General features: G+C 45.6%; 1 protein-coding gene across 1 annotated transcript in view; it reads right to left on the reverse strand.

Moving 5' to 3' along the window:
* LOC126431514 (iroquois-class homeodomain protein IRX-3) overlaps window positions 1-27,379 on the reverse strand; it is a 227,628-nt gene that overhangs the window by 148,631 nt on the left and 51,618 nt on the right. The window contains exon 2 of the mRNA XM_050090435.1: window positions 11,198-11,298. Coding sequence (XP_049946392.1) covers window positions 11,198-11,298 — 101 coding nt within the window. The remainder of the gene's footprint in view (window positions 1-11,197; window positions 11,299-27,379) is intronic.

Raw genomic sequence — 27,379 nt, forward strand, 5'->3', positions numbered from 1 at the left:
AATTTCCTCAAGTCTTGTGCTGAAAGATCCCGTGAGTGGGTACACTGCATATGCTGAGTAACTCGTCGACTTCACTCTCATCATCTTTACTCTCATCGACATATAAACAGATAAACACGCACTGGGCATACGAAGTAGGTTTCCACGGCCATTGTTTATTTTGATAAAAACTTCCAAGTTGAGATATACAGGGTGTAACGCTTACAAGTGTATATATGAAACTTCCTGGCAGATTAAAACTGTTTGCCGGACCGAGACTCGAACTCGGGGCCTTTGCCTTTCGCGGGCAGGTGCTCTACCATCTGAGCTACCCTAGCACGACTCACGCCCCGTCCTCACAGCTTTACTTCTGCCAGTACCTGGTTCGCAGGAGAGCTTCTGTAATGTATGGAAGGTAGGAGACGAGGTACTGGCAAAAGTAAGGCTGTGAGTCGTGCTTGGGTAGCTCAGATGGTAAAGCACTTGCCTGCGAAAGGCAAAGGCCCCGAGTTCGAGTCTCGGTCTGGCACACAGTTTTAATTTGCTAGGAAGTTTCATATCAGCGCACACTCCGCTGCAGAGTGAAAATCTCATTCTGGAAAGTGTAGATATCTTTGTATGTGGACCTCTCACCTCCGCTTAACTGTCATAGTACTTGCAGTGGATCCTGATCCAATTTGGAATTCCTGTGTTATGGTCTGGATAGGTGTCTGCCTATTACACATTACGACCTTCTTCAACTGTCGGCGGTCTCTCTCAGTCAACAGACGAGGTCGCCCAGTACGCTTTAGTGCTGTACGTGTCCTTCCACGTTTCCACTTCACTATCTCATCGGAAACAGTGGACCTAGAGATGTTTAGGAATGTGGAAGTCTCGCGTACAGTCGTATGACACAAGTGACACCCAATCACCTGACTACGTTCGAAGTCCGTGACTTCCGCGGGGCGCCCCATTCTGCGTCTAATGACCACTCACGTCGCTGATATGGACTACCTGGCACTAGGTGGCAGCACAGTGCACTTAATATGAAAAACGTATGTTTTTAGGGATGTCCGGATACTTTGATCACATAGTGTAAACTCAACTGTTAGGAAGTATTTTCTGAAGCTATTTGTCTAGAGAGTAGGTTTGTACGGAAGTGAAACGCAGACGATAAGCAGCTGGACAAAATGGGATTACAAGATTTTGAAATGTAGTGCTGTACAAGAATGCTGAACATTTAGATGGGTAGGTCATTTAACTAATGAGGAGGTACTGCATAGAACTGGAGAAAAAAGAAATCTGTGGCATAACTCGATTAAAGGGAAGGATCGCTTCATAAGACACACTCTGAGTAATCAAGAAATCATCAGATTAGTATTGGATGGAAATGTGGCGAGTTAAATTAATAGAGGGAGACCCAAAGACGAATACAGTAGGCAGGTTCAGGTGGGTATAGGCTGCAGATAAAGAGGATTGCACATGATAGAGCATCGTGAAGAGCTGCACCAAACCAGTTTTCGCACGGAAGACGACGAAGACAACAAAAATAACAACTAATACTACTACTCTTTTTACTATTATTATTACTGATACTATAGGTTATCCGTATGTGATAGGATGCTGCACTGTTAGGTATCGTTAAGATCATAGCACCACGCATTTGTACAATTTGAGCCAGTTATCAGCTGTATTTGAATCGGGATGAAATCCTGGTGCCAAATGATGTCTCTTGGATGTCAGTGGATGGGAGCCGCAATGAATGCCTGTATTCCTACGTAAAATAAAATCTGTTTGTTCCCATTTTATTATTACATTTATGTTCAATTTAGCTACACTCATTATTTTGCACTAATAGTAATTGATTTCTAAAGCAAAAGGCTTCGTCTTCAGGGTGATAGCGTAGTAATGAACGTGGTAAACATCCACCAATGACCAAATGACAAATGCTTTAGCACCAAGTACCCTTCGTTGGGCGTAACTACACTAACACCAAAACCGATTGCAATTAGTTGAAGGTAGTAAAATATAGCTGGCTGACGTAAGAAATAATAAACAAGGACTAAATTCTTTTTATTCTCCGTAACAAGAAACTGCCATCTGACATCTTTACCTCTGCCTTCGCTATGGAAGCAAGAAGAGATTCTGCCGGCCGTGGTGGCCGAGCGGTTCTAGGCGCTTCAGTCCGGAACCGCGCAACTGCTACGGTCACAGGTTCGAATCCTGCCTCGGGCATGGATGTGTGTGTTGTCGTTAGGTTAGTTAGGTTTAAGTAGTTCTAAGTTCTAGGGGACTGATGACCTCAGATGTTAAGTCCCATAGCGCTCAGAGCCAACCACCAACAAGAGACTCTCTCCTACAGTGCAATAGTCCAGCTTCTAACGTGCAAACAAATGTTGTATGCCCTTTCATTCCCGTTAGTTGCTTATAACACGTACATTGTTCCGAAAATGGCGTGAAATGGAAAACTGGAACATTTGTTCTCAGACTTTCACAAACAAATGTGGTCTGTCCATACTACACATTTCTGTCCTCTAATGAGATTGCTTCGAAGGAATTTGTTGCGTAAATCTGCGTACACAGATTAACGATGCGGATGAGCGCTACCTTTCCATCACGCATTATTTAAGTTCCAAACTCTCTTAGAACTATCGCACTGTTCAAGAATCGTACAGTGTCCTCAATGAAGGCTAGTGCAGATGTTGCCGGCAGGTGGTAAGTTGAAGTATTGCTGGTTGGAATCTTGCCGTGGATAAGACTGAATGTCAGATTTGAACGTGAACGACCCTATTGTCTACGCATTGGAATTTGCATGATGCTCGACTTGAAAAGGTGTGGTACCGAAGTTCACCAGTTCTCGAGTACTTCGTGGGAAACGATATGTTGCTGCGAAACAGTGGTCTGTTGCTAGTAAGGTTTCTTGTGGCCACTCAGATTCGTGGCGACGATCCACCACGACCTGAAAGCGCATGCCCGGACTGACAGACGGCCGGTGAGGCCCCATGCAGACAGGCAGCGCCGACGCGAGACTCGCAGTTATGCCGTTAATCTCCGCGGACGAGTCGGAGCGGCCGCTCGCCTGCGCAGCACTTATGTCCATTTACTAGGAGCGCCTGCGCGTGTAGCGAATTTAAAAGCTCGCCTAATGAATGTCTTCAGCACTGCTACACGAAACTTGTCCGAGGAAGCGCCTGCTAACTCGGCAGCCGAGCATCAAAATGTCTGCCTTCACGCCGTGAGAGCGACAGGTCGAGCTTGAAAGAAAACCAGCAACTGCAGTACTAACTGCTCTTCGCCTTGTAACAGCACTGACTTGCGGATTACAGCTGCAAGTGTAATTCCTGTGCCCGTAAACGCCGGCCTCCGAGTGCACTCTGTACTAGCAGGCGTGAGAGCACAAAGATTTATGAATAGATCGTCCAGAGATGAGATCTTTTTGCTGGCGTGCGTTGCGCGTTATCTAAATGCAAGACGTGAGCGTGCTAGTAAACTACAATGTTAATTATGAAAGATAGACGTGAAAGTACAGTGATAAATTAATCATAATTGCGAGGAATAATGAATATCTCCCAATACATTATTATGATTTGCTGTATAAATTAAGAAGTGATAGTTACTAAAAACACAGAATTGAACAAATACAGCGTCCACCTTTATGTAGTTAAATATGGAAATACTGTCATAGGCGGTTAAGCTTTTGCTGAAGGATGATGACAACTGCGATCTCTGACTTTTCACGGATGATGCACCTATCTACGAACGGGTATAATCCAAAACTAATGTAGTAATATTCAGTCGGCAGAGGAACACAAAGTTACACTCTTTGGGAATAGTAACGACGTGTTAGTATTGTATTATACTGTTAATGAATCATTTCGGCTCAAATGGTTCAAATGGCTCTGAGCACTATGGGACTCAACTGCTGTGGTCATAAGTCCCCTAGAACTTAGAACTACTTAAACTTAACTAACCTAAGGACATCACACACATCCATGCCCGAGGCAGGATTCGAACCTGCGACCGTAGCGGTCGTGCGGTTCCAGACTGTAGCGCCTTTAACCGCTCGGCCACTTCGGCCGGCGAATCATTTCGGAAGTCAGTCATATCATAAGAAAAAGCAGTTACCAACTTCGATTCATTAGCAAGATATTAGGAAATGGCACGTCGTATACCAAATGCATTCGTTATAATAACCCTTAACAGCTCATAATACAACACAGCTCAGGTGATCGGATCCGTATTATATCGGTCTAATAGCAGTCGTCTAGTGTAGAAAGCCACAAAACTGCCTAGTTCGGCAGGAAAGTGACAGGAATGCTACAACAGTTAAGTTAGGAGATATGTTGAAATTTACACCACGTCTGATCCGAAGATGGCTCTGGATCTTTGTTACTTTATTTTTTAAAAAATATGAATGTAACTATATAATTTTATACATTTTTTATCCACGGCCATGCTGGTGTTCTATGGTAAGATGTACGTGTAAGAGCAATTTAGCTTTTGCAGCACTGGCTAAGTGAGCGTTTAGGGCATCTTCTACTGTTATTGAGGACGTCCTGATGGAGACGTGTTACTGCTGTCTTACTTCGATCTGTTAGGATTTCCGTACTATTATTGTGGTAGAAGTGGGAGAAGGAAGTACTCGATGTCGAATCGCCGTAGGACTTACCGTTCTTGAGGCTTATAAAGACTCTAGTTGCAGATGTCAACGCACACATATTTTATCTTAGCATAAGATTCGCTCTAACGACGGGACCACATAATCCAGGTATAGTCTCTTCTGACTCTAGCCTAACGTCATAATTACTAAGACATCAAGTGATAATCTAGAGGAAACTGACTGTGCCAACTTCCATGCAATCAACAAATTTGACAAACTGATATTGGAGGACGCCTTAGCGAAGCAGGCACCAGAGACTTACTAACTGGCTTCTTTCCGTTACTCTTCGAATTTCACTGGCAGGACTTGTGCAGCAGTAGACGAGGGACCTTGGTAGCAAGTCGCTGCACATAGTAGAACCACAGCTTTCACCTACAGTAGTGTTAGAAAATCGAGAGAAACCTAGAAAAACATCGCTGAATTGATAAGCTGCAATGGAATTTCAACACGGCTCCTGCATGGAGGGCGAAGTATATGGTTTAACACCTCTTCGATGAAGTGGCCATTAATGACGGTTAACTTCTACAGGGATGTGGACGCAAGTCGTCTGGTCCTCACTGAGACAAAACACCTCAGCATCGTCGTACGGCAAATGATACGGAAATCATGGAAACCTAAAGCAAAGTACGGTTGTTCCGTCCATAACGCTGAATAATGAGGACTCCAGTTGTAGTATACTTTGTTATGGAGCACATGGGCTATTTTGGTGGTAACTTTCATCGAAGCTGTGATTGATGTTTAACTTTATTTTAAATCGATTTCGAGGCCTTCTTTTGCTACACCTGTAGACATTTCGGCGCGCTTGTTGAAAAGTTTTATTTATCATATTAAAGGATGCCTTCATACAACGACAGTGTATTCTTATAGATGTACTGTATTTCTTTCCGACAATTACGCCTAAATGACTGACGTTGAAGCAATAGAAGGCTTCAAAAACAATTACATATAGCAAAGAAGAAACACAATTGTGTGGAAAATTTTTATGATACTAGGCTCTGTCCTAGCCAGAAAAATAATTTTCAGTATAAGCCCCAACTGTCCAACTTCTTGGCATTAACAAGCTTATTCTGCTGAAGATTTATGTGGTGTCACTGTTGCTTAAATAACTGCTGAGTTGATTTCTTTCAGTGAAGCGTAAGTGATTTCCTTCCACACCCTCCTCTAGTGGCCGAGCGGTTCTAGGCGCTACAGTCTGGAACCGCGCGACCGCTACGGTCGCAGGTTCGAATCCTGCCTCGGGCATGGATGTTTGTGATGTCCTTAGGTTAGTTAGGTTTAAGTAGTTCTAAGTTCTAGGGGACTTATGACCACAGCAGTTGAGTCCCATAGTGCTCAGAGCCATTTGAACCCTCCTCGACGTGAATCTCCATTAACGACATCGTCATCCAAGAGATGTTAACGTATATACCTATATTTCACACTTTGCCCAAACAAAATGGCCCGATGGGGCTTTGAACCTCGACGCTTCTGAATGAGAGTTGGTTCATATGGTTCAAATGGCTCTGAGCACTATGGGACTTAACTTCTGAGGTCATCAGTCCCCTAGAACTTAGAACTACTTAAACCTAACTAACCTAAGGACATCACATACATCTATGCCCGAGGCAGGATTCGAACCTGCGACCGTAGCGGTCGCGCCGTTCCAGACTGAAGCGTCTAGAACCGCTCGGCCACTCCGGCCGGCGAATGAGAGTTCAGTGTCTTAATCACTGTGCCGTCACGCTTACCACCATCACATGGAAACGCGATACTAGATTCCCTCCGTGTCAGCTGACGTGACAATTCACACTCACGAGAACAACGGAGTAGCAGAGAAGGCCCGTGACGCAGACGGCAAAGGCCACGTGACGTCAGAGCGCGGAGCTCGCCCAATGTGTCAGCAGGCCTGGGTACTCGCATGTGTATGTGTATGCGCGGCCGGCTCATGAGTATGTGCGGCCGGCGCTTCCGGCACACGTGCCGCTGCGGACAATGACACCGGAAGGCGCGGCGCGGCGCGGGGCTGCCGTCCGGACGCTGCCGTCGTGTCCTGACACTCGTCACCCACCCGCCTCCGTATTGTCCATCCGCAGATGAAAGGAAACTGCCGGCTACCTTCATCCTGCCCGCGACGTTGCGCCAAGGCGCGCTTCAGCCCGACCAAGCACGGATCTCTCTGGGAGGACCACGGCAGCTGGCAGTCACTCCAGGGGCTGCGCTTGGAACGGCTTTACTTGAAGTTACCAAAGCAAAGTAACCATAGGTTCGTGTTCTGACCGAGACGGGCCAATCGGGACCGATCGACCGCCTCGACATTATCTGCCAATGGCGTAATTCGGATGCAGTACGGACTGACAAGGTGTCTGCACACGACATTCCCTGTCGATGTTGGCTTTCTTGACCTTGAAACAGCTACTTCTCACTGGAATAGGTCCTCAGTTTGTATCACGAGGCCCAGTGCACCCCGTTCCAGTCCTTCTACCAAGAAAAAATCAGTAGCGGTAATCGAACCAGGATCCGCCACACAGCAGCCAGACATGCTGACCACTGAACACCTGAAGTTACCAGGATCTCGGTATTTCGCACACAGCAACAGAGGACTGCACTCACTTCCCAAACAGCTTAATTTCCCTTTCTTCAAGGAGTCATACCGCTTTCTTTGTCGAGGATCTGTTGTTTATAACCCTCCAACATGCACAGTGGACTCGCATTCGGGAGGACGACGGTTCAGTCCTGTGTCCGGCCATCCTGAGTTAGGTTTTCCGTTATTTCCCTAAATCGTTCCAGGTAGATGCCGGGATGGTTCCTTCGAAAGGGCATGGCGGACTTCCTTCCCCGCCCTTCCCTAATCCGATGAGACCGATGACCTCGCTGTCTGGTCTCCTCCCCCAAAACAACCCAACCCAACCTCCAACATGGACTCACCTTCCACATATACTTAATTCATAGTTATAATTACAGCGCAGCAACTCACAGAGGTCCAGTGTGGACTGTGATTATTCTATGGCACCGAAATTCGGTACATATGGTGATGTGTTAATGCGGAACCGATTTACGTCAGGAAAAAAAAACTAGTTCCGATGATGGCCACCAGGTGCAAATCTGGAGCTGCACAGTATCTCGTCGACGACTCCGGTGCTCATATTGAACAAGTTGTGTAAGCAGCGGTTAATAATAAAACCGTCATGTTATATTTCTCACTTGTTTGATCTTTAGTGCTCACGTCCCGTTCCTAATCCATTACATACAGAAACACTTCTACATGTCTTTCTTGCATTCACAGAGCCAGATTTGCACCTGGTGACCTAAACTGGAACTACCTTTCTCCAGCGTAAATCGGTTCCGCATTAAAGCATTAGAATAACTGCCAAATTTCGCTGTCATACGATAGTTACAGCCCACTCTGGACCCCTGTGAGTAGCTGAATTTTAATTACAACCACCCGGGACTTATTGTGTAAGCCTCCTTAGAATTTGTGACGGAGAAAACTCCTAGTGTGACTATTTTTTTTCCTCTGTTCCCTGTTTCATTAGCGAATGGTGCGTGTGAAGAATGATGGTGATAAACTTCCCGATCGACACAAATTTTTCTGGTTTTCTCATTGTGTCATTTCGGATTATGTGTATGGGAAGAAGTAACATGTTTTCCGACTCTTCTTGGAAGGTGCACTCTCAGAATTTCAGTAGTAGAACTTGTTATAGTCTCTTTCACTTTAGTCTGTTGAACGTCGCCGTATCACTTTCGCCCCGGTTAAGCGATCCCGAGACGATAAGCGAGGCTCTTCGTTGGGTATTGTCTGAGACAAACGCGCGGCTCCTCGTTGGGTATTCTCTATCTGTTCTATTAACCCAACTTGCTTAGAGTATCGGATTTAAGAACAGGAGTCAAGAATTGATCGAGCAAATGTCTTGAAAGTCTCTGACTTTCATAAAGGAATTACATTTTCTTAAGATTCTCCCAACGTTATTGGTCTGAAATTTTTTTTCCAATAACTGGCTTTACGTGTTCATTTCACTTCAGACCGCTACGGACAGTTACTCCTACGTATTTTATAACTGTTACTGTTTACAGAGACTTGTCGCTAGTACAGGGCTATAAGTGTAGATAATGTGATCACTGGTACTTTAACATGTGCATGCTTCAGTGTGTTAGTTGTTTTTTCTCTGCTTGTAAAAATATTCCTCCAAATGCATCATATAATTTACTACCTGATGTTTTCTGAATAGTAGTAATGCACCACTAAGTGGACTAAGCTTGTATGTAAAGACTAATCGGGTTGTGTGCACGCATCCACACTCGGAACGTCTGACCTATGACCAGGCGAAAATAAACATTAATGGCTTGCTCTTGTCATATATAATACTCCTAAACTCCAAATAGCTATAATTATTAGTTTTTCAAATGAAGTAAATACTGTTGTAATGTTGTTCAGTACCCTGTCTTCAGTCACCAATATATGCACTGATTCCCTTAACATCGAACAGTACTTGTTATCTCCAACTTTGCGCAATGCGTTACATTTATATTCAGGGTCAATTAACCAGTCACTGCACGAATCCTCAGTATTCTAGAAATCTGGCTGGATACCTGGCGTTGCAACCTTACTAATGGTGTGACTTGCATCCGTCTGGGATTCGTGTCAGTTCTACTGTGAGCCTTATCCATAGAGTGGTGGGCGTCGTGATTGTCGCTTAAGTCAGTTGAATAAACACGACATCCAGACACCCAGCCAAGGAAACGTTAGAGGTCTCTGCCATGTTGAACTGGTTTGATACAGTCACACGTTTATAGCCAGTCTATCGACTGCATGATGAATTTTACAACTGCCTTATGCAAAGTAACAGTTATTTTAACCACGTGTGACTTCCAAATTAAGGTGTACTTGCTTCCAAGTTGCATTTCTTTGTTTCAGTATTATGCACCTTATTATATATTTGTAATAACTGCTTGTTCTTGTTTTTTAAAAGTATATATATATATATATATATATATATATATATATATATATATATAATGCTGGAGCAACGGATTTCAGCATGAATGCTAGTGAAACATATAAGCAATTAAAATCTTGCCATCAACACCAACGGAGGACTGTTTCCAGGCATTTAGTAATCGAAGTCATGAAGGACAGGAGGAATAATTTTGAGCATATTCCTCTTAGTGCTGTCACCTCTGTAGATATTCAACTGTATATATGAATGAGCACCTCTAATGCTAGTTGCGTTCATAGATCAACATCGGATGACTTACTTGTGTGGAACTTTATGGATGTTCCGATGTATGACAAATCACTCCATAAAGTCCAAAACACTTGTCATATGGTGATGTTTCATGAACGCAACCGGTAGTGAAAATTAAAAAAAAAAAAGAAAAAAAAGTGAACTGCGCTTCACATGAGGATTTTTATATTTCTTAGACAACAGGAGGAATGAAGGTGCTTACCGTCTGTGAGTCAGTTTCTATTCTTCTATTCTGTTTTTCATCGTAGTGCGAAATACTGAAATTGTTGCGTCATTGAGGCCATGGAAGGTAACAGCACCCCTTCCCAGTCTGAGAAGACTAGGAAGCAGTAGATGATGATGTTAAAGAAGTAGCCAGACATGGCAAATGAGGTTCGTTATGTGATATCACGATACTACTGCTACATTACATTATTCGGCATGAAAGGCTTCCAGTATACGATGATGATATTATCCGCCGTCGGGCATGTTTCTACAAGTGAGCTTAGTAGGATTTCCTCGTTCCTGAAGATTTTATTGTGGTGTGCCTCACTTATATGTTTGTAACAACAATTAATTTTGTTTTGTACAGAGAACTCGACAAGATGAGGTCAAGAAAACCAAAAAGAAAAAAGTCATATTACATACCACTGCAGTGCTTCTGCTTAATGCAGCGTTCGTTCAAATAAACGTCCATAAAACTAGAGTAATCGATATCGAAAAATGATTAAATTGAGGAATGTGAAATCTGGATATGTGTCCTGAATAATGCATGTCCATTGTGTGTTTGGAGCTTACAACAAACCACATATACACAAGCTACAGCATTAAATATCTTATGAATACAGTTGACTATTAGTTGCTTCAATTGAAACACAAAGTCCACACAATTAAGAACCTCTTCACCAGCACAGAAGGTTGTTGTGGTACGTCAGTAGGTCTGGGAATTAGTAAAGCTGTCGCTACGAAAGAAGAAGATCGAATAGAGAGTAATTGTCATAGGTGATATATCAGTTCGTAACGTCATGTGGAACAACAGAAACCTAGAACTAAAACTGAACACTTTCTGTCAGTACTGAATGGAGGATGGTCGTAGAGTGTTAGCGTACAGTAGAAAGCGAATATCTTGGTGGATGCGTACAAGACGCTGCGCTCATAGGCAGCACACCGCGCCTGGTACACGCGGCGCTCGGGGACCACTGCACACCTACGATACCTGAAGATGGGCTTATAACAGTGCGAAACCGGTCGTGTGAAAATAAAGAAATTTTGAACGCCGAAAAGTCTAATCCTCCTACAAAGACCCTGGTGGGAGCCCAGTGCGCTGAAGTACTTGTGTAGGGTTTTATCCAGACGGGCGCTAGCGAGCGGTACTTACCCATTGAAGGGGTAGCCGGCGAAGGCGGCGTCGTACGGGTGGTAGACGGACGGGTAGGGCCAGCCCGCGCCCGCCAGGTTCTCCTTCAGCTCCAGGCCCGCCTGCAACAACCATCTCAAATACTGTACACCACGTCTTACCTAACTGTCAAGAACATTCACTGTGAACTCCTTCCTTTGTTTTCCATGTAAATGAAACAACGTCAGCATCGCATTTATGATTTTTTCACTTGTAACAGATTCCTCTCAAAACTCATACAGAGAACTGTACATATACCTGTCTGATCAAAACTATCCGGACACCCCTACGTAAAGTGGGACTGGTCACTAGAAGTCCAGGGCGATGGGCGATAGGTATTGTGTTGTCAGTTGTCAGCAAACAAACAATAGCAACAAAATGGGTCGATCGGGAGAGCTCACTGACTTTGTCATTGGTCATTGGATGTCACCTGAGTCGCAAATCCATCAGGGACAATTCAACCCTTCTGACACTGCTCAAGTCGACTGTTGGTGGTGTGACTGTGAAGTGGAGACGCGAAGGAACAACCACAGTGAAAGGAAGACCAGGTATATCTCATGTACTGACGGATAGGAAAGATCGAGCATAGCAGAGTGTAGTTGTAAAAAGAAAACCGCGTGATACCAGAGGGGGGGAACCACTCCTGAGTTCGAAAGCAGTACAGCTAACGTAATAATATGGCTAGTGAATTAAAAATAAATGAATACAGTGTCCAAGTAGCGCTTCGTAAGCCACACTTTACTGTAGTCAAAGTTAAGAGAAGCTTGAGGTGGAGTAAAGAGCGACGCCACTGGACAGCGGATAACCGGAAACAATTGATTTGGAGTGGCTATACCCTGTGGCAGTCAGGTAGAATGGTTTTGGTCTGGCCAATGACTGGAAAACATTACCTGCCTTCATGTATAGTGTCAACAATGAAGCTGGAGGGGGTGGTGTTGCGATATGGGAGGGTTTTTCGTTGTTATGTTGTGGTCCCATCCTTCTGCTTGAGCGAATGCTAAATGCGGAAGGATACGAATCCTGCCTAAGTTCTAGGGGATTGATGACCTTAGAAGTTAAGTCTCATAGTGCTCAGAGCCATTTAAACCAATTTTGTTCACATTTTCGAATCATGCCTTTCAAACAGCCTGAAGATATAGTGGGAGCTCAGTACTGTGCAGATGTCCAAACTCTGAGAACTGAAGCTAGTAACTGAAACTATAACATGATTGGTCGAAACTGCAAATTTATTGTCAGCAAATTATATACGTCCTTGTTAATTGATTTATTAAATATTTATGTTAAATTAACTGTAATTTCCTCCACTGCAAAAAATAGTTTAAACATGCTAGAAGAGTTCTGTGCCATCAGTGGAGCGTGTTTTCATTTGTTTTGGAGCGGAATATGGTGCACAAATGTGTGTGAAATCTGCTAAGGTCATCAGTCCCCAAGCTTACACACTACTTAACCTAAATTACCCTAAGGACAAACACACACACCCATGCCCGAAGGAGGACTCGAACCTCCGCCGGGACCAGCCGCACAGTCCATGACTGCGGCGCCCTATGGTGCACAGACCGCTCTGATGAAGAGAAACTGATTTGTAATATCAGCTTCCAAACCTTACCGACATATTCTGCATTGATAAACACTGGACACGTATTCATTCACCTTCATCCTGAAACAGGCGTGCGATGCTGTTTCAGTAACTGAACTTAGACTGAGCTTCGAAGCGAAACGTTGATGCGGATAGCACAGGTACTTATTGTAAGAAGAAACCGTTGTATATTAACCGTATTTTTGGTGAAAGTGGTGAAGGATCAGAACGGTTGTGGGACGTCCTGATGTAACAAAGAGGGGATACGCTCTGCAGTCGAGGGTCTCTGTTGACACAAAGACATTGACCTAGAGGTCGTATTATGTACAACCCGAGGCTGTTTTGACGGAGTGTCACACCAGCGTTGGGACACCACGGGCAATGTATCATCCTGTCATTTGGAACTGGAGGAGAGGAGCGGGCGATAGTGTCGAGTCGTGTTCGGCTAATTGTGCAGGGCGTCGCGCGCTGCCGCGGTCTCCGGGCGCCGCTTCTGGGTGGCCAGATACCACGAGGCCTTTGCCGCCCACTTGCGTCACACTGTTGTTTCTACGCGTGACTTCATCGCAGCTGCGACTTCCAGCTCTACTTCGAGATCATCCAGAGCCGGCACTCCCGTACTGTCGGCCGTTTCGCTGCTGACTGCAAAATTATTTGTGCCATGTAATACCTTCATGACGTCTTCTTTTTTCTTTACCTATTAACGGCAGTTCTCAGATTAATATGATCTGCTACACTGAAGCGCCGAAGAAACTGCGTATTCAAATACGGAGATATGTAAACAGGCAGAAGGCGGCGCTGCGGTCGGCAATGCCTATGTCACACGGCAAGTGTGTGGCGCAGATTTTAGATTGGTTACAGCTCCTACAATGGCAGGTTATCAAGATTTAAGTGAGTTTGGACGTGTTGTTATAGTCGGCGACGACCGATGGGACACAGCATCTCAGAGGTAGCGGTGAAGTGGAGATTTTCTCGTATGACAATTTCACGACTGCACCGTGACTGTCGTGAATCCGGTGAAACATCAGATCTCCGACATCGCTCCGGCAGGAAAAAATCCTGCAAGAACGGGACCAACGACGACTGAAAGGGAATCGTTTAACGTGACAGAAGTGCAACCCTTCCGCAGACTGCAGCGGATTTCAATGCTCGGCCATCAAAAAATGTCAGCATGCGAACCATCCAACGAAACATCATCGATACGGGCTTTCGAAGCCGAAGGCTCACTCCTGTACCCTTGATGACTGCACGGCACAAAGCCTTACGCCTCGTCTGGGCTCGTCAGCACCGACATTGTACCGTTAATGACTGGAAACATGTTGCCTGGTCGGACAAGTCTCGTTTCTAATTGCATCGAGAGGATGGACGTGTACTGGTATGGAGACAACCCCATGAATCTATGGATCTTGCATGTCAGCAGGGGACTGTCTATGCTGGTGGAGGCTCTGTAATTGCGTCGGGCGTCTGCAGTTGGAGTGATGTGGGACCCCCGATACGTCTAGATACGACTCTGACAGGTGATACGTATTTAAGGATCTTGTCTGATCGGTTGCATCCCTTCATGTCCACTGTGCATTCTGGTGCACTTTACCAATTCCAGCAGGACAACGCGACACCCCCACACAGCCAAAATTGCTACAGAGTGGCTCCAGGAACACTTTTCCGAGCTTAAACCCTTCCGCTGCCCACCAAACTCCTCGGACATGTACATTATTGAGCATATCTGGGATACCTTACAATGTGCTGTTCAGAAGAGATCTCCACCCCCTTGTACGCTTACGGATTTATGGACAGTCCTGCAGGATTCATGGTGCCAGTTCCCTCCAGCACTACTTCAGACATCAGTCGAGTCCATATCAAGTCGTGTTGCGGCACTTCTGCGTGCTCACGGGGAGGCATACACTATATTAGGCAGGTGTCTCAGTATCTTCGGCTCTTCAGTGTATTTAAGTGAACTGCAGAAAGTAGATCTGTGGTTGAACACTGAAAACCTGATGACATGGACTGATACTCATAAAATCGCCATCGCATTTGTTGCGGCAACTTTTTGAGAAAATCCAAAACTGTCACCTGTTCCCATCCATTTATGAATTTAATACAGTTATTTTCTCTTGCCATCTTCCACTCTTACGGACTTTATGCAGTAGAATATGTGTTTTAATCACTGCCATAGTGGTTCGAAAATTCGACCTGAATGGAACTTTTCGCTTTCGGAATTAAGAGGCGAAGTCGGAGGGTAGCAGGCTAGGCACCGACACCGGGGTTAATCTTCCACCTTAATTTCAATTCGTACTCGTCGAAAGCAACATTAATGCAAGAAGAATTGATCATAGTCATCCACAAGATGCGATACACACTAAAATGTGGCAACAATATAATAACAAGTACCCAAAATTATGATATTGCCAGGATGAGAATGCAATGTCTTCTTTCTGTGTCGGAAATGTTAGTGAATTTTGTAGTGAAAAATTAATTTCACAGAGTTGCTTTCGCGGTAGTCTTTAAACTGCACGTAAATATAATATAACCTGTCGCGACGAAGGATCGACGAACGTAACACCCCTGTACACAGATTGAAGACTGTGGCAGCACGATGGATTAGCTTTGCGAAATCAGCGTATTGACCTCTACCATGAATAAATGCTGAAGATAAGGTGGGTAGATCACGTAACTAATGAGGAGCTATTGAATAGGATTGGGGAGAAGAGACGTTTGTGGCACAACTTGACTAGAAGAAGGGATCGGTTGGTAGGACATGTTTTCAGGCATCAAGGGATCACAAATTTAGCATTGGAGGGCAGCGTGGAGGGTAAAAATCGTAGAGGGAGACCAAGAGATGAATCCACTAAGCAGATTCAGAAGGATGTAGGTTGCAGTAGGTACTGGGAGATGAAGAAGCTTGCACAGGATAGAGTAGCATGGAGAGCTGCATCAAACCAGTCTCAGGACTGAAGACCACAACAACAACAACATGAATAAATAAAGAAACAAGAAAGCGGACTTTGCGACGTTTACTATCTATGCTCATTAAACATTTCTTTTGTGTTATTTAATCGTTTCATTAAATGATTTGCACATATAGCTTTAGCTTGCCGTAGCAGAAATGAATCACTGCGGAATCAGTCCGTCATCGGGCTTAAGGCAGCTGGTGCCATATTTGGGATATTGCATTACTCCCATGCGTCGTCTGCGGCAGCTGTTCTCACATCTCTGTCATATTCTCTCTATTACCGCTTCCTGTGCACAGAATACATGCACTAAAATACGAGAAATACGACGAAAATCCCGTATTACATACCTACTGACTACATAAATTTCCATTAAGAAGGCGGCAATGATATAATACAAAGGATTTAATCCCATCATGAGTTTTCAGCGTAAAGGAATAGTAAGAGGACGAAAAATTTGTAGGGTTAGAGCTTAATGTCCCGTTGCACTTGCGGTCCTTACAAACGGAAAAGTCTTGTAAGGAAGAGAGTATATGACTTGTCTAAGAAATTACCCTGACGGCTGATTGGTCTCCAGAAAAAAAAATGTTCTGTTGAAAATAAACTATGAAATCTGACTCGCACAAGGTGATACCAATGGCTGAAGCTGTTAATAAAGGCACAAATGAAGATTTCTGTGTGACATTTCTGTAGTCTGCATATCCTGCAGAGACATTAAAGGGAAGACATCAACTACGGAACAGTAAGGTAGGACCTGGATACTCAGAAATCTGAGGAAGAGTATCACCCAACGGTGACACTGACGATGCCTCCCAATCACGGTAAGTTGGAAAAACTGCCTTCTGAATGTAACTACTAAGACATAGTTTAGCGCCCGCTGTTTCGCTCGGGTGGACTGTATTGTCTCGCAGATTTTTTTTTTTTACTCCTTTAACCGAATTTTTATATTGTTCGCAAATTTCTGGCCAGAAACCGATTTTGGTAGCTGGAGTACAAGATTTTTGTTAGTCATGCCTTTAAGGCTCTTGAGGTGATATTTCCATAGAAACTGTCGTCGGCTAACACATATTTCTTTATATCTAGCCGAGAAGTGAAATACCAGTTCTCATAGATTTAGCGTTGATTTTTTTAATTTAACGAAATATTTTCTTAAAAATTTTCATCCCCTATTCCACCATCGAAAGTGTTAAATACCAAAAACCGTGAAATGATTTTTTTTTGTTTCCAACCGAGAAACCAAATTCTAATTTTCATAGATTTAGCTATAAAAACGCACTCAAATTGAAATATTTCATAAAAAATTTTCTCCCCTACTTCACCCTCTTAGGGATTGAATTTCCCAAAACACTCAAACTCGTATTTTTTTATTTGCAACGGAGAAGTCAAATACAAATTTTAATACATGTAGCTTAAAAGTGTTTTAGTAGTTCCTTCGAATAAACTTCCACAGACTGTTTAACCCATAGGGGTCAAATTTCAAAAAATACTGGATCACACATTTCTGTATTTCTGACCGAAAAACCAAATACCAATTTTCGTAAGTCTAGCTTCAAAATTTCCTTACTAGCAACACATTTTCAAAAACCTTCCATTCTCTATTTTAGGGGTGGAATTTCGTAAACATCGCTTCTTAAATGACACCTACAGTACAAGATCAACATCCTCTACAAATTTCAAGTTTCTATCCCTATTGGTTTGGGCTGGACGATGACGAATCATTCAGTCAGGATAATGTCCGTTATATATATTCAGAGCCTTCATTCAATGAATACCACAGCTGCCAGTTTTATGAGTAATATAAAAAGGTTAATAATACTCGTAACGCTGGGTTAGTAACAGGAAGAAGTGGACGACGAATGCTCACGGTCTCGAAACTAGATGACGTGGACGACCGCATCGCAAGTTGAAGAGCTCCCCCGTTAATGAACACGGAGTGTAAAAGTGACTGCAAGACTGAGGACTGTCTCTTTCTCGGGAACTACGAAGTCTTTTATCCTGCGTATAGCGACACTTGTGACGGCTAAACAAGTGTGTTGCGACTGCAGCCCGTCCTATTTCGAGCCTCGCAATCTCCTCGGGCCGGCTACTTCATTACCCGCGCGGACTGCGATTACCCCGCGCCGAACGCAGCCGGCTCCAAGGGCCTAAATAGGCTCGCTTGCCTAACGACGTATCCAGCTTAGGGGCGGCCGGCCGACGGGGTCGTTTTCTGATTCCATTGCCCTCAAACGGTTTAGCCGCGCGCGCGTCCCGGGGCCTAATGGAGACGCCTAATGCGCGCCATTGAATTATGCAGAGGAACGCGTGTCGGCCGCGCGGAGTGCCACGCCGCCCCGATAGCGCGCGCCCATTAGCAGACCCCGCGGGGAGCCGCGGCGCCCGTCACACACCGGGGAGCGGCGCGACCCCCAAGGCTCAGCTGTCCCCTCCAAAGGTGCGGCTTCATCCGCGGTGCGCTCTGTTCTCCAATCGCACTATACAGAACTCGGTACTATAACGTAGTGGTAATCCTGAATCAAAGTCCGAACACAGTCCGTGGCGAAAGCATTGCCGGTGGTAATAAAGGCAGCTGAGGCTGCAGGATGTAGAATAGCTAGCGCGGAATGAGAACGTGAACGCATCGTGTCAGCTTTTAAGACCGCTCCGTAACGACAGGCGCGACGCAGGTGACGCTGTCTGCACCTCAGCGCCACCAGTGCTACAGTCTCCATCGCTGCAGCGTCTCTTGAGTTCGCTGACTATCGATGTAGCAAACACCATGCAGCCTTTTATTTACAGAGCGGACAAGTGCGAGAAGGACTCACACTCCGAGGATAACGTACAAACTTGATTATTTATATAGATGATATTAACAATAATTTCGTGTGGTTCAATGGCCTGGTACCAGTCCTTCTATTCTATGCCACTGCAGCGACTTGCGTCTCCCTAACCCACCCCAGCCATCCAACGGGGCGAAAGGGAGCTATACTTTAACGTGGAATCCGAACCAAGTGTTGTTTCTGGCGACTCCTCACACGGTTGATCAAACAAAGACAGAAAAATCCGTGGTCTGACCGAGATTCCCCACATTTAATCCCGCGACTTCTCGGTTTCCACTAACGCACTTTACCACCTTTCTTAGCGCTTAACTGTCTACTCATCTAAGTTTAGCCTTAGACAAAGATGACGATGAGGTCCCATACTCGTTGACAAAGCGTAGGGGCAAGGTCCTAGGGGAGGTTGTTTGCCATTGCCTTCCTCCGACTGTAATGGGGATGAATGATCATGATGAGGACGACACAACAACATCCAGTCATCTCGAGGCAGGTGAAAATCCCTGACGGTGCCGGGAATCGAACCCGGGACCCCGTGCTCGGGAAGCGAGAACGCTACCGCGGTCACGAGCTGCGGACTTAGAAAAAGAAAGAAACAAAAATAAAAGTTACCCTTACTTCACACCTCTACTTTCACCCTAGCATAAAAGATGAACTATTCCTCTTCAGGCGTCGCCCCTAGTTATTCCCAAAAATTCTCCCAAAGTGATAGGATCCAAGGTGCTATAATTTTTTTAATTTTTTTAATTACGTGATTATAATTAGTGAAGGTGTGCAAATCAAAATCCCACAAACATAATGTTACAAAAAATGTTATTAATAAGATAAACAAAAATACCATTTGTATATCACTTGTCCTACTTCAGATAAAAGAATCTTTCTTCAAGAAACGGTGCTACTGGGTTTTTCTTGTCCACTGCTATTGGCGTTTTCTGTCTCCAATACTGCCAGCCTCTTTCCTTCCTCACTGATAACAATTCAAGATATTCTGTCTTCGATGTGATGCTGCGCGGAACGTCAAACTGAGCCTGGCACTCCTCAACTAGTGGGGAATTAGATTAGGAAATGAGACCCTATAAGTAGTAGATGAGTTTTACTATTTGGTTAATAAAATAAATGATGATGGCCGAAGTGGAAAGGATATAAAATGTAGACTGCCAAAGGCACGAAAATCATTCCTGAGGGTTGGGGCGGGGGGGGGGGGGGGGGGTTGGGTTGTTTGGGGGAAGAGACCAAACTGCGAGGTCATCGGTCTCATGGGGTTAGGGAAGGACGGGGAAGGAAGTCGGCCGTGCCCTTTCAAAGGAACCATCCCGGCATTTGCCCGGAGCGATTTAGGGAAATCACGGAAAACCTAAATCGGGATGGTCGGACGCGGGATTGAACCGTCGTCCTCCCGAATGCGAGTCCAGTGTGATAACCACTGCGCCACCTCGCAATCGTTCCTGAAGAAGAGACGTTGTTAGCATGTAATACAAATTTAGGGGTTAAGAAGTCTTCTCTAAAGGTATTTGTCTCGAATGAAGTGAAACGTTGACGATAATGTGTCCAGACAAGAAGAGAATAGACGCTTCGGAAACGCTGTGTAATGCCGAAGATTAGATGGATGGACAATTCGAAATATGCACCTACGCCCCACACAAATGTGAATGAGAAATGCTGATCGAAAGCACACTAGTGACGCCGATAACAGAAGGTAATTTTCAAATATTATCCATAAACAGCACTATGCTCCACCAAACCAAATTTAAGACCCTTGTATTAGTTCATTGCTACGGATTTATTGCAGGAACCGTGGAAATTTGATGTTCGCCATCTGCTGCAACAGACAATTTCAGTGAGATGGAGCCGGCCGCTGTGACCGAGTGGTTCTATGCGCTTCAGTCCGGAACTGCGCTGCTGCTACGGTCGCAGGTTCGAATCCTGCCTCGGGCATGGATGTGTGTGATGTCCTTAGGTTAGTTAGGTTTAAGTCGTTCTAAGTCTAGGGGACTGATGACCTCAGATGTTAAGTCCCATAGTGCTTAGAGCCATTTGAACCAGTGAAATGGGAGTGGGAAGAAAAGTTGACGCGACACTAAATTCGTCCTCTGTCGCTACTGCAAACATTTAGTATTCTTCGTGATTATCTGTGCCTTCTCATAAATGTCTTTCACCCGAATATCGCAGGAGGCTAAGACCAGGTTTCGGTATTAGCTGCTCAAATTAATTACAATTTAGATATTTTTTGTGTACAGTGAGATGCTAAACTATATTTTTCGTTGGCGCTGAGCTCCGCACGCGACACAGGATACGCAGTTCTTGTATCCGGTGTCATCGCCGAAGTAAAATTGTTCTCAGCATGAAGCTTGGTTTGAAAACCGCAATGCGTTACTAGCCATGGTACTGTTAGGGGTGGTAAATCGTTGTCTTCTTCTAATCTTAGAACTGACTTGACTAGTCATTTGTAGGGGATATCCTTTTATGTACACTAAGAACCAGGGTGCCACTGGGCGTTTTTCAGAATTTCTAATCACTACCAGAGATAAAAGAAGAGATAAGTCCCAGAAAAGAGTCCTATGCTGACTGGGGATCAAACACCAGACCCCTGCATTTCTTGTCTGAGAATTACACACAGAGTCATACACCTCAAAACTTAATGTTAAAAACTAGAAGCTCCAGAGAAATAATCGCTGATATCGCTTGGGAGAGACACGATGTAGACAGACACACTGCAGAAGAGTACGTTCAGCCGTTTAACTTTGGCGGTGATGCTCCCAGTGACGTGAAGCAATCTGTGATTGAGGGGTCGAAGCTGCATTACATTCATGTCCATATCACCTACTGAATGGCGTGGCCTGCCAGTTGGTGACTCAACAGTATAAAAGAAGAAATAATTTACATCCCAGAGTAAGTTACTGAGCCGTGACGAAGATGATGGAAGGGGTTAGGATATTATCCAAACTTGACGCAGCAAGAAAACCAACAAGCTTTTTTGGCTACTCATGCTCATTATTTATTAAAGACTTCTGTTCGTCAATATTAGTGCCGGATGTTTGTGTTCGTACGTTTATCTCCCGCTGTTTAAATAAAACAGAGATCGACTCAGTTCAGGTGAAAACTGCACTGGTTTCGTCAACGAGGCCACGGCTGATCTCATGTTCCATCATTGCTCACATGGGCTAGTGATTCGTGTTATGTCGAACTGATAGCAATGAGACGTTAAACATACCTATTCAGTGGTAGGTTAGTTTCCACTCCTTCAGAAACTTTCAGCTTGACCAGGAAATGAATCTCAAAGCAATAGACCTATCCACAGCATCTTATCAAAATTTCCAGACACCTATTAGCGGACATAAGTATGGGATGTGTCCATAATTCGCCTTTATGACGGTCTGAACTGTACTGGGAATACTTTCAGTAGGTGTCTGAATGTCTGTGGAGGAATAGCACCGCATTCTCACTTAAGATCCTAAACCAGAGAAGATACCGATGCTGGCCGCAGGGATCTGGAGCTAAGTCGAAGGTCAATACCGAAAGGTGTTCCATTAAGTTAGTGGGACTCCGGACAGGCTATTACATTTCAGGAATGTTGTTGTCTACAAATCGCTGCCTCACATACGCTGCTTTACAACAGGATTCATTGTCATGCTGATACAATCACTGTTCTAAAGTCTTCCTCTAATGTACCCTGTATAAAATGCTATAAAATGTATTTATATCCTCTGTAGAGCACTAAAGGGCACCACACACTAACCACGAAAACACACCGTAACGCCACCCAATCCTTTTTCACTGTTGGCACTCTACACGATGGCTGGTAACTTTCTTCAGGCTGCCGACATACCCAAATCCTTCTGTCGATTGCCGTATAGTATAGCCTGATAAATTATTTCAAATCACACGTTTACAGTCATCCAGTGTCCAGTGGCATCGCTATTTACACCACATCAAGTGTGGCTTAGCATTGTCTACAAAATGTGTGGCGTATAGGGAGGTGATTTTCCATTGTGCGTTATTCTTTTTCATTCTCTACGCACTGTCGTTCAGCTAACTGGACTTGTAGTAGCACATTGGAACTCGCGATTTCATATGATTTTTTACAACCACCCACCGCAAATCTCGACGGTCTCTGTCCGTCAGAACATGAAGTCCGCATGGTCTTCGTTTAGGTATGGTTGTTCCTTCACGTTTCCGCCTCACACTCGTGGAATTAGGCAGTTTTAGAATGGGTGCCCAAGTGCTGCAATGGATTTGTTACTCTGGTTGTTGGTTCGACTTTGTACGCAACGATAAAGAGAGCGGCAACTGTCGTTGTACGAAAGCTGAACATGAGCAAAAATGATTATCAAACAAGTTGTATGTATTTTATTGTATTGTATGTGAACCGGGGGCCTAGAAACGACGGAGAGGCTCCGTCCCCACCGCAGCTGCAGTGGTCCACAACCCCACGATGACTACCGCAGTCCGCCGGCCGATATGGCCGAGCGGTTCTAGGCGCTTCAGTCTGGAACCGCTTGACCGCTACGGTCGCAGGTTCGAATCCTGCCTCGGGCTTGGATGTGTGTGATGTCCTTAGGTTAGTTAGGTTTAAGTAGTTCTAAGTTCTAGGGGACTGATGACCTCAGATGATAAGTCCCATAGTGCTCAGAGCCATTTGAACCATTTTTGGACTACCGCAGTCCACCCCTCCACCGCCCCACACTAAACCACTCTTTCAGGGTTATTGTGGGTTCCTCCCCTCGGTCGATCCCCCCAGGGAACGTCTCACACCAGACGAGTGTAAACCCTTCGTTTGCGTGGTAGAATAATGATGGTGTACGCGCATGTGGAGAACTTGTCTGCGCAGCAATCGCCCACATAGTGTAGCTGAGGCGGAATAAGGGGAATCAGCGCACATTCGCTGAGGCAGATGGAAAACCGCCTAGAAACCATCCACAGACTGGACGGCTCACCGGACCTCGACACAAGTTCGCCGGGCGGAATCGTGCCGAGGACCAGGCGCTTCTTCCCATTCTCGAATGCCGAGCGTTAGACCGCACGGCTAACTGAGCGGGCCTATCAAACAAGTAATTGCAACAAACGGCTGATTTTCTTAACTTGTATTTGTCCAAGAATATGAAGACACATTTAAAAAAAAAATTCTGCAAGAAACGGAGTCCAGCTATCACAAGGTCAACAAGGAAGAGTCTTGTCGCACCATGCACGATCTATGGTGTTGTAGGCACGACTAGATAGTGTCTGCATAGCGCCATGTGGCCAATGGGTCTGAGCCCAAGTGGACTGAGCGCTGCCGCCGGACATCCTATATCGTGGCCGAAGAGGGCACTCGTAGACCAGAGCAGCTAAAGGTGGTTCTGTGGATGTGCACCATTGGGTCCACCAGATGCTGCATGACAGCTATCGGCGTCAGAGGGAAACTTGCCGTTCCATTACCAACCTTGATACGGTCTGGGGTGGTATCGATACAAGCTACACCACATGTGGCATCCAATGACTAGTCCATATTAGAAGTGACTGACCTCTCCTCTTACTGCTTCTCTATCGACAAATCAATACTATCTGCCCTCATCCGCCTCTTGTGGCATCTAGTGCTTTTGATGAGATAGTGTATGTCTACTGGCGTGTGTTGTAGCTGTAGATGACGAACAACCACAATTCTCTCATGGTGACAGATGAGACGTGCCTAAAGAGGAGAGTTTCTGCGTCGTACGGGAGACTGAGAGCTACAGAAAGTTTGTGTATGGATGCAGAGTGATGGAGGGGGAGGCTTTGGGCGGTAGTGCTGCCACAGCAGCGGGTGCCCTCTGCCGCGTGGAAGCGGCCGGCTATCTGTCCGTACTGCAGGCCAGCGGCGCAGCTATCAGAGGCGCGCGGCCGACGCCCGCACCGGGTCACGGCCGGACCACACGCACGGCGGCCGCCTAAGTGACGCTAATTATCGCGGCCCGCCCTAATTAATTCGTCAGCTGTCAGGAAACGAGTCGGCCGACGGCCAGATCTGCCTAACGCAACGCACAGATACGGTCGCAAGCTAATTTGCGGACCAGTTTCTACGACGATTCGTGAGACGTTCCCGTCTTGACTGCACTCTTCGAGGCCAAAAATTCGGGTGGAGTGACTCAAGTGGGGCCGCTCTACTCCCGAATATTTTCTAGTGCCGATACCTGTTACCGCATCAGGGGACAGTAACTGCTACCGAATACGTTTTCGAAGTGTGAATGGTAAAGTTCTTTTTTTTAACTGTCCTAATTAATAGATGAGTCCAGTTTTATGAATACTATTCCTACAAAATATCTTGCCTTCTTCGTCAGACGCTGTCCGCAGTGGTCTTCTCGCTGCGTCTATTCAAATCGGACTGCGGAAACGTCAGACCATTGTTTCTTCAGAAATAAGAAACATCAGCCACACAGAGAAAAATCTGATATTTCACAGCTGTTGTTGTGTGGTCTTCAGTATTCAGACATATTTGATGCGGCTCTCCACGCTAGTCTATCCTGTTCAGGCTTCTTAATCCCTGCATAACCGCTGCAACCCACATCCACTGGACGCTGCTTACTCTAGTCAAGCCGTGGCCCCTCTCTGCAATTTTTACCCCCACTCTTTCCCCGTTTCCGAAAAAACTGACGATTACTTGATACTGCAGGATGTGCCGATCACTTCTCTTACTTAAATATATCACAGATATGTTCGATTTATTCCATGAAATAAGAGTAGGTTCCTTCCATGAGAGTGCTAATTACCTGCACAGAGACGAGACACGATACTACCTGTACAGTTAAAGAGAACACCAGAAACAATTTCTGGGAAGGGGATCGTGAGCCAAGGATTTGGAGGTGGAGGGATGGGAGAGCCCCGCCACTACCGGCTTCCTGCAGGAAACAGGGAGAGAGGAGCGGAAAAGAGCACTGTCGTGAGCAGGGGTATTCTGTTAAAGTTGGAAGGACTTGTGAATCTCTGGCGGATTTCATGAACAGGTGAGGCGAGACTGTTGAAGACTCGTTGAGACTCGATGTGAAGAATATGTAGTTGTACGGTTGAGAGCATGTGTTGGTACGAGTGCCGCGTAGTACGAGAGATAGGAATCAGGTATGGAACGACAGAACTGTTGCTGTCAAGTTTCTCGGAAGTTTAGGAGATTTGAAGGTATTCACTACATGAGAGGAGAGAGGGGAAATTGATTAAGCGTTAGGACCAAATGAAACTCACCTGTGGTTGTTTGGTCACCGAGCGCAGGTCTTTTTCTTTCACGCCACTGTGTCGACTCCCGTGTCCATTATCATGAAACGATAATGAGGACTTCGCTACACCTAGTCTCCGAGCAAATAAAATCCCCAACGCTGCCGGAAATCGAACCCGGGCCCCTGCAAGGTAGTCACGCGTCGACCGCTCATCTAGTGAAGCGGGATGATGGATACGGAAGGCGTAGAGGAGTGCATGTCTTTCCAATATTTGGTGTGAGCTCCAAAATTACGGTGTAATGGAAACTGAGGAACAATGACATAAGAGTGGAGAGACGAGATATGACTATCTTCTGTCTCATTTTTCGAGAGTGCAGTTGTAACTCACGTTACAGGTGCCCAATATGGGCACCGTTTGTTACATGGTAAATGTCAAAACATGTGTGTGATTCATTGAACTCGCTGCAGCTGTTGCCCGGACAGGAGTAATGATAGCAACTCGTTTTGGAAATACGTTCGTTGGGTTGCCTATCTACAGGAACATGTTAATTCGATGCAGCAATATGGCGTGGGCGATTTGTCTACATGAATGTAGGAGACGAGGTACTGGCAGAAGTAAAGCTGTCAGGACGGGGCTTGAGTCGTGCTTGGGGAGTTCAGTTGGTAGAGCACTTGCCCACGAAAGGCAAAGGTCCCGAGTTCGAGTTTCGGTCCGGCACATACTTTTAATCTACCAGGAAGTTTCATATCAGCGCACACTCCGCTGCAGAGTGAAAATCTCATTCTTGATTTGTCTACATGTTGTGACGTGCCTGGCCCATAATTGCGCGCTCTGCAACTACGCCACGGTGCGTGTTACAAATCGAAACTATATCGACCGATGCCTGCTATTTATCTGTGTGTCTAGTAGTTTTAGTGCAATCGTCTTCTGAAACATCGGATAACTAATAACCCTCTATGTGAAGAACGATGATATTCGTTCAGTCGAAATTATTCCGGTAGGTGAACGACGGGCCTGATACGATAAGGCGTAATAGCAGGAGTCAACTCGTGTTGACGACAGCCTGAGCCGACTCCGCCTCCGGAGCGTAGCGGGATCTGCCGGTCGTTACGCCAGCAGGCCGCAGTTGTGAGCCAGTGCACGCACGCCGCCGCCGTCGCTAATTGCCTGCTCCGCCCCCGCCTTGCCGCCGCCGCCGCCGACGACGACGACGACGACGCGTCTCGCCTCTGGAGGCGGCAAGGCCCGCCCCCTCGTCGCGGGACGGCGTCACTAATAAAATGACACCGCCCTCCGGCCGGGGCGCTATAAAGTTTTCATAGAAGTGTCGTTTATTACGCGCCGCCGCCTTATTGCGTTCTAACGCCGCTTATTTCGTTTCATTAACACGCTACGCCCATTACGCGCCGGAAATTTGCCGAATTGCGCTGCCGCCTCCCGCCTCGTCTCGTAGCAGTCCAAGCGGCTCTTTTCCACATACCGCGCGTGCGGACCAGAAATCATCTACGCGGCGCTCTCAAAGTGGCTGGCTGCCACATCTCATTTCGAAATATCTTGCACAGAGGTCTTTATTGCGGGGAGTTCGCCAGGTTTTAAGATTTCCATATTCCGCGGCATGTAGATTTTTCGCGTCAACTGAACCTACCGATACCAGTGTCTAATTCAT

This window comes from Schistocerca serialis, chromosome 1, assembly GCF_023864345.2.
Source record: "Schistocerca serialis cubense isolate TAMUIC-IGC-003099 chromosome 1, iqSchSeri2.2, whole genome shotgun sequence".
In the NCBI taxonomy this organism is placed as follows: Eukaryota; Metazoa; Arthropoda; class Insecta; order Orthoptera; family Acrididae; genus Schistocerca; species Schistocerca serialis.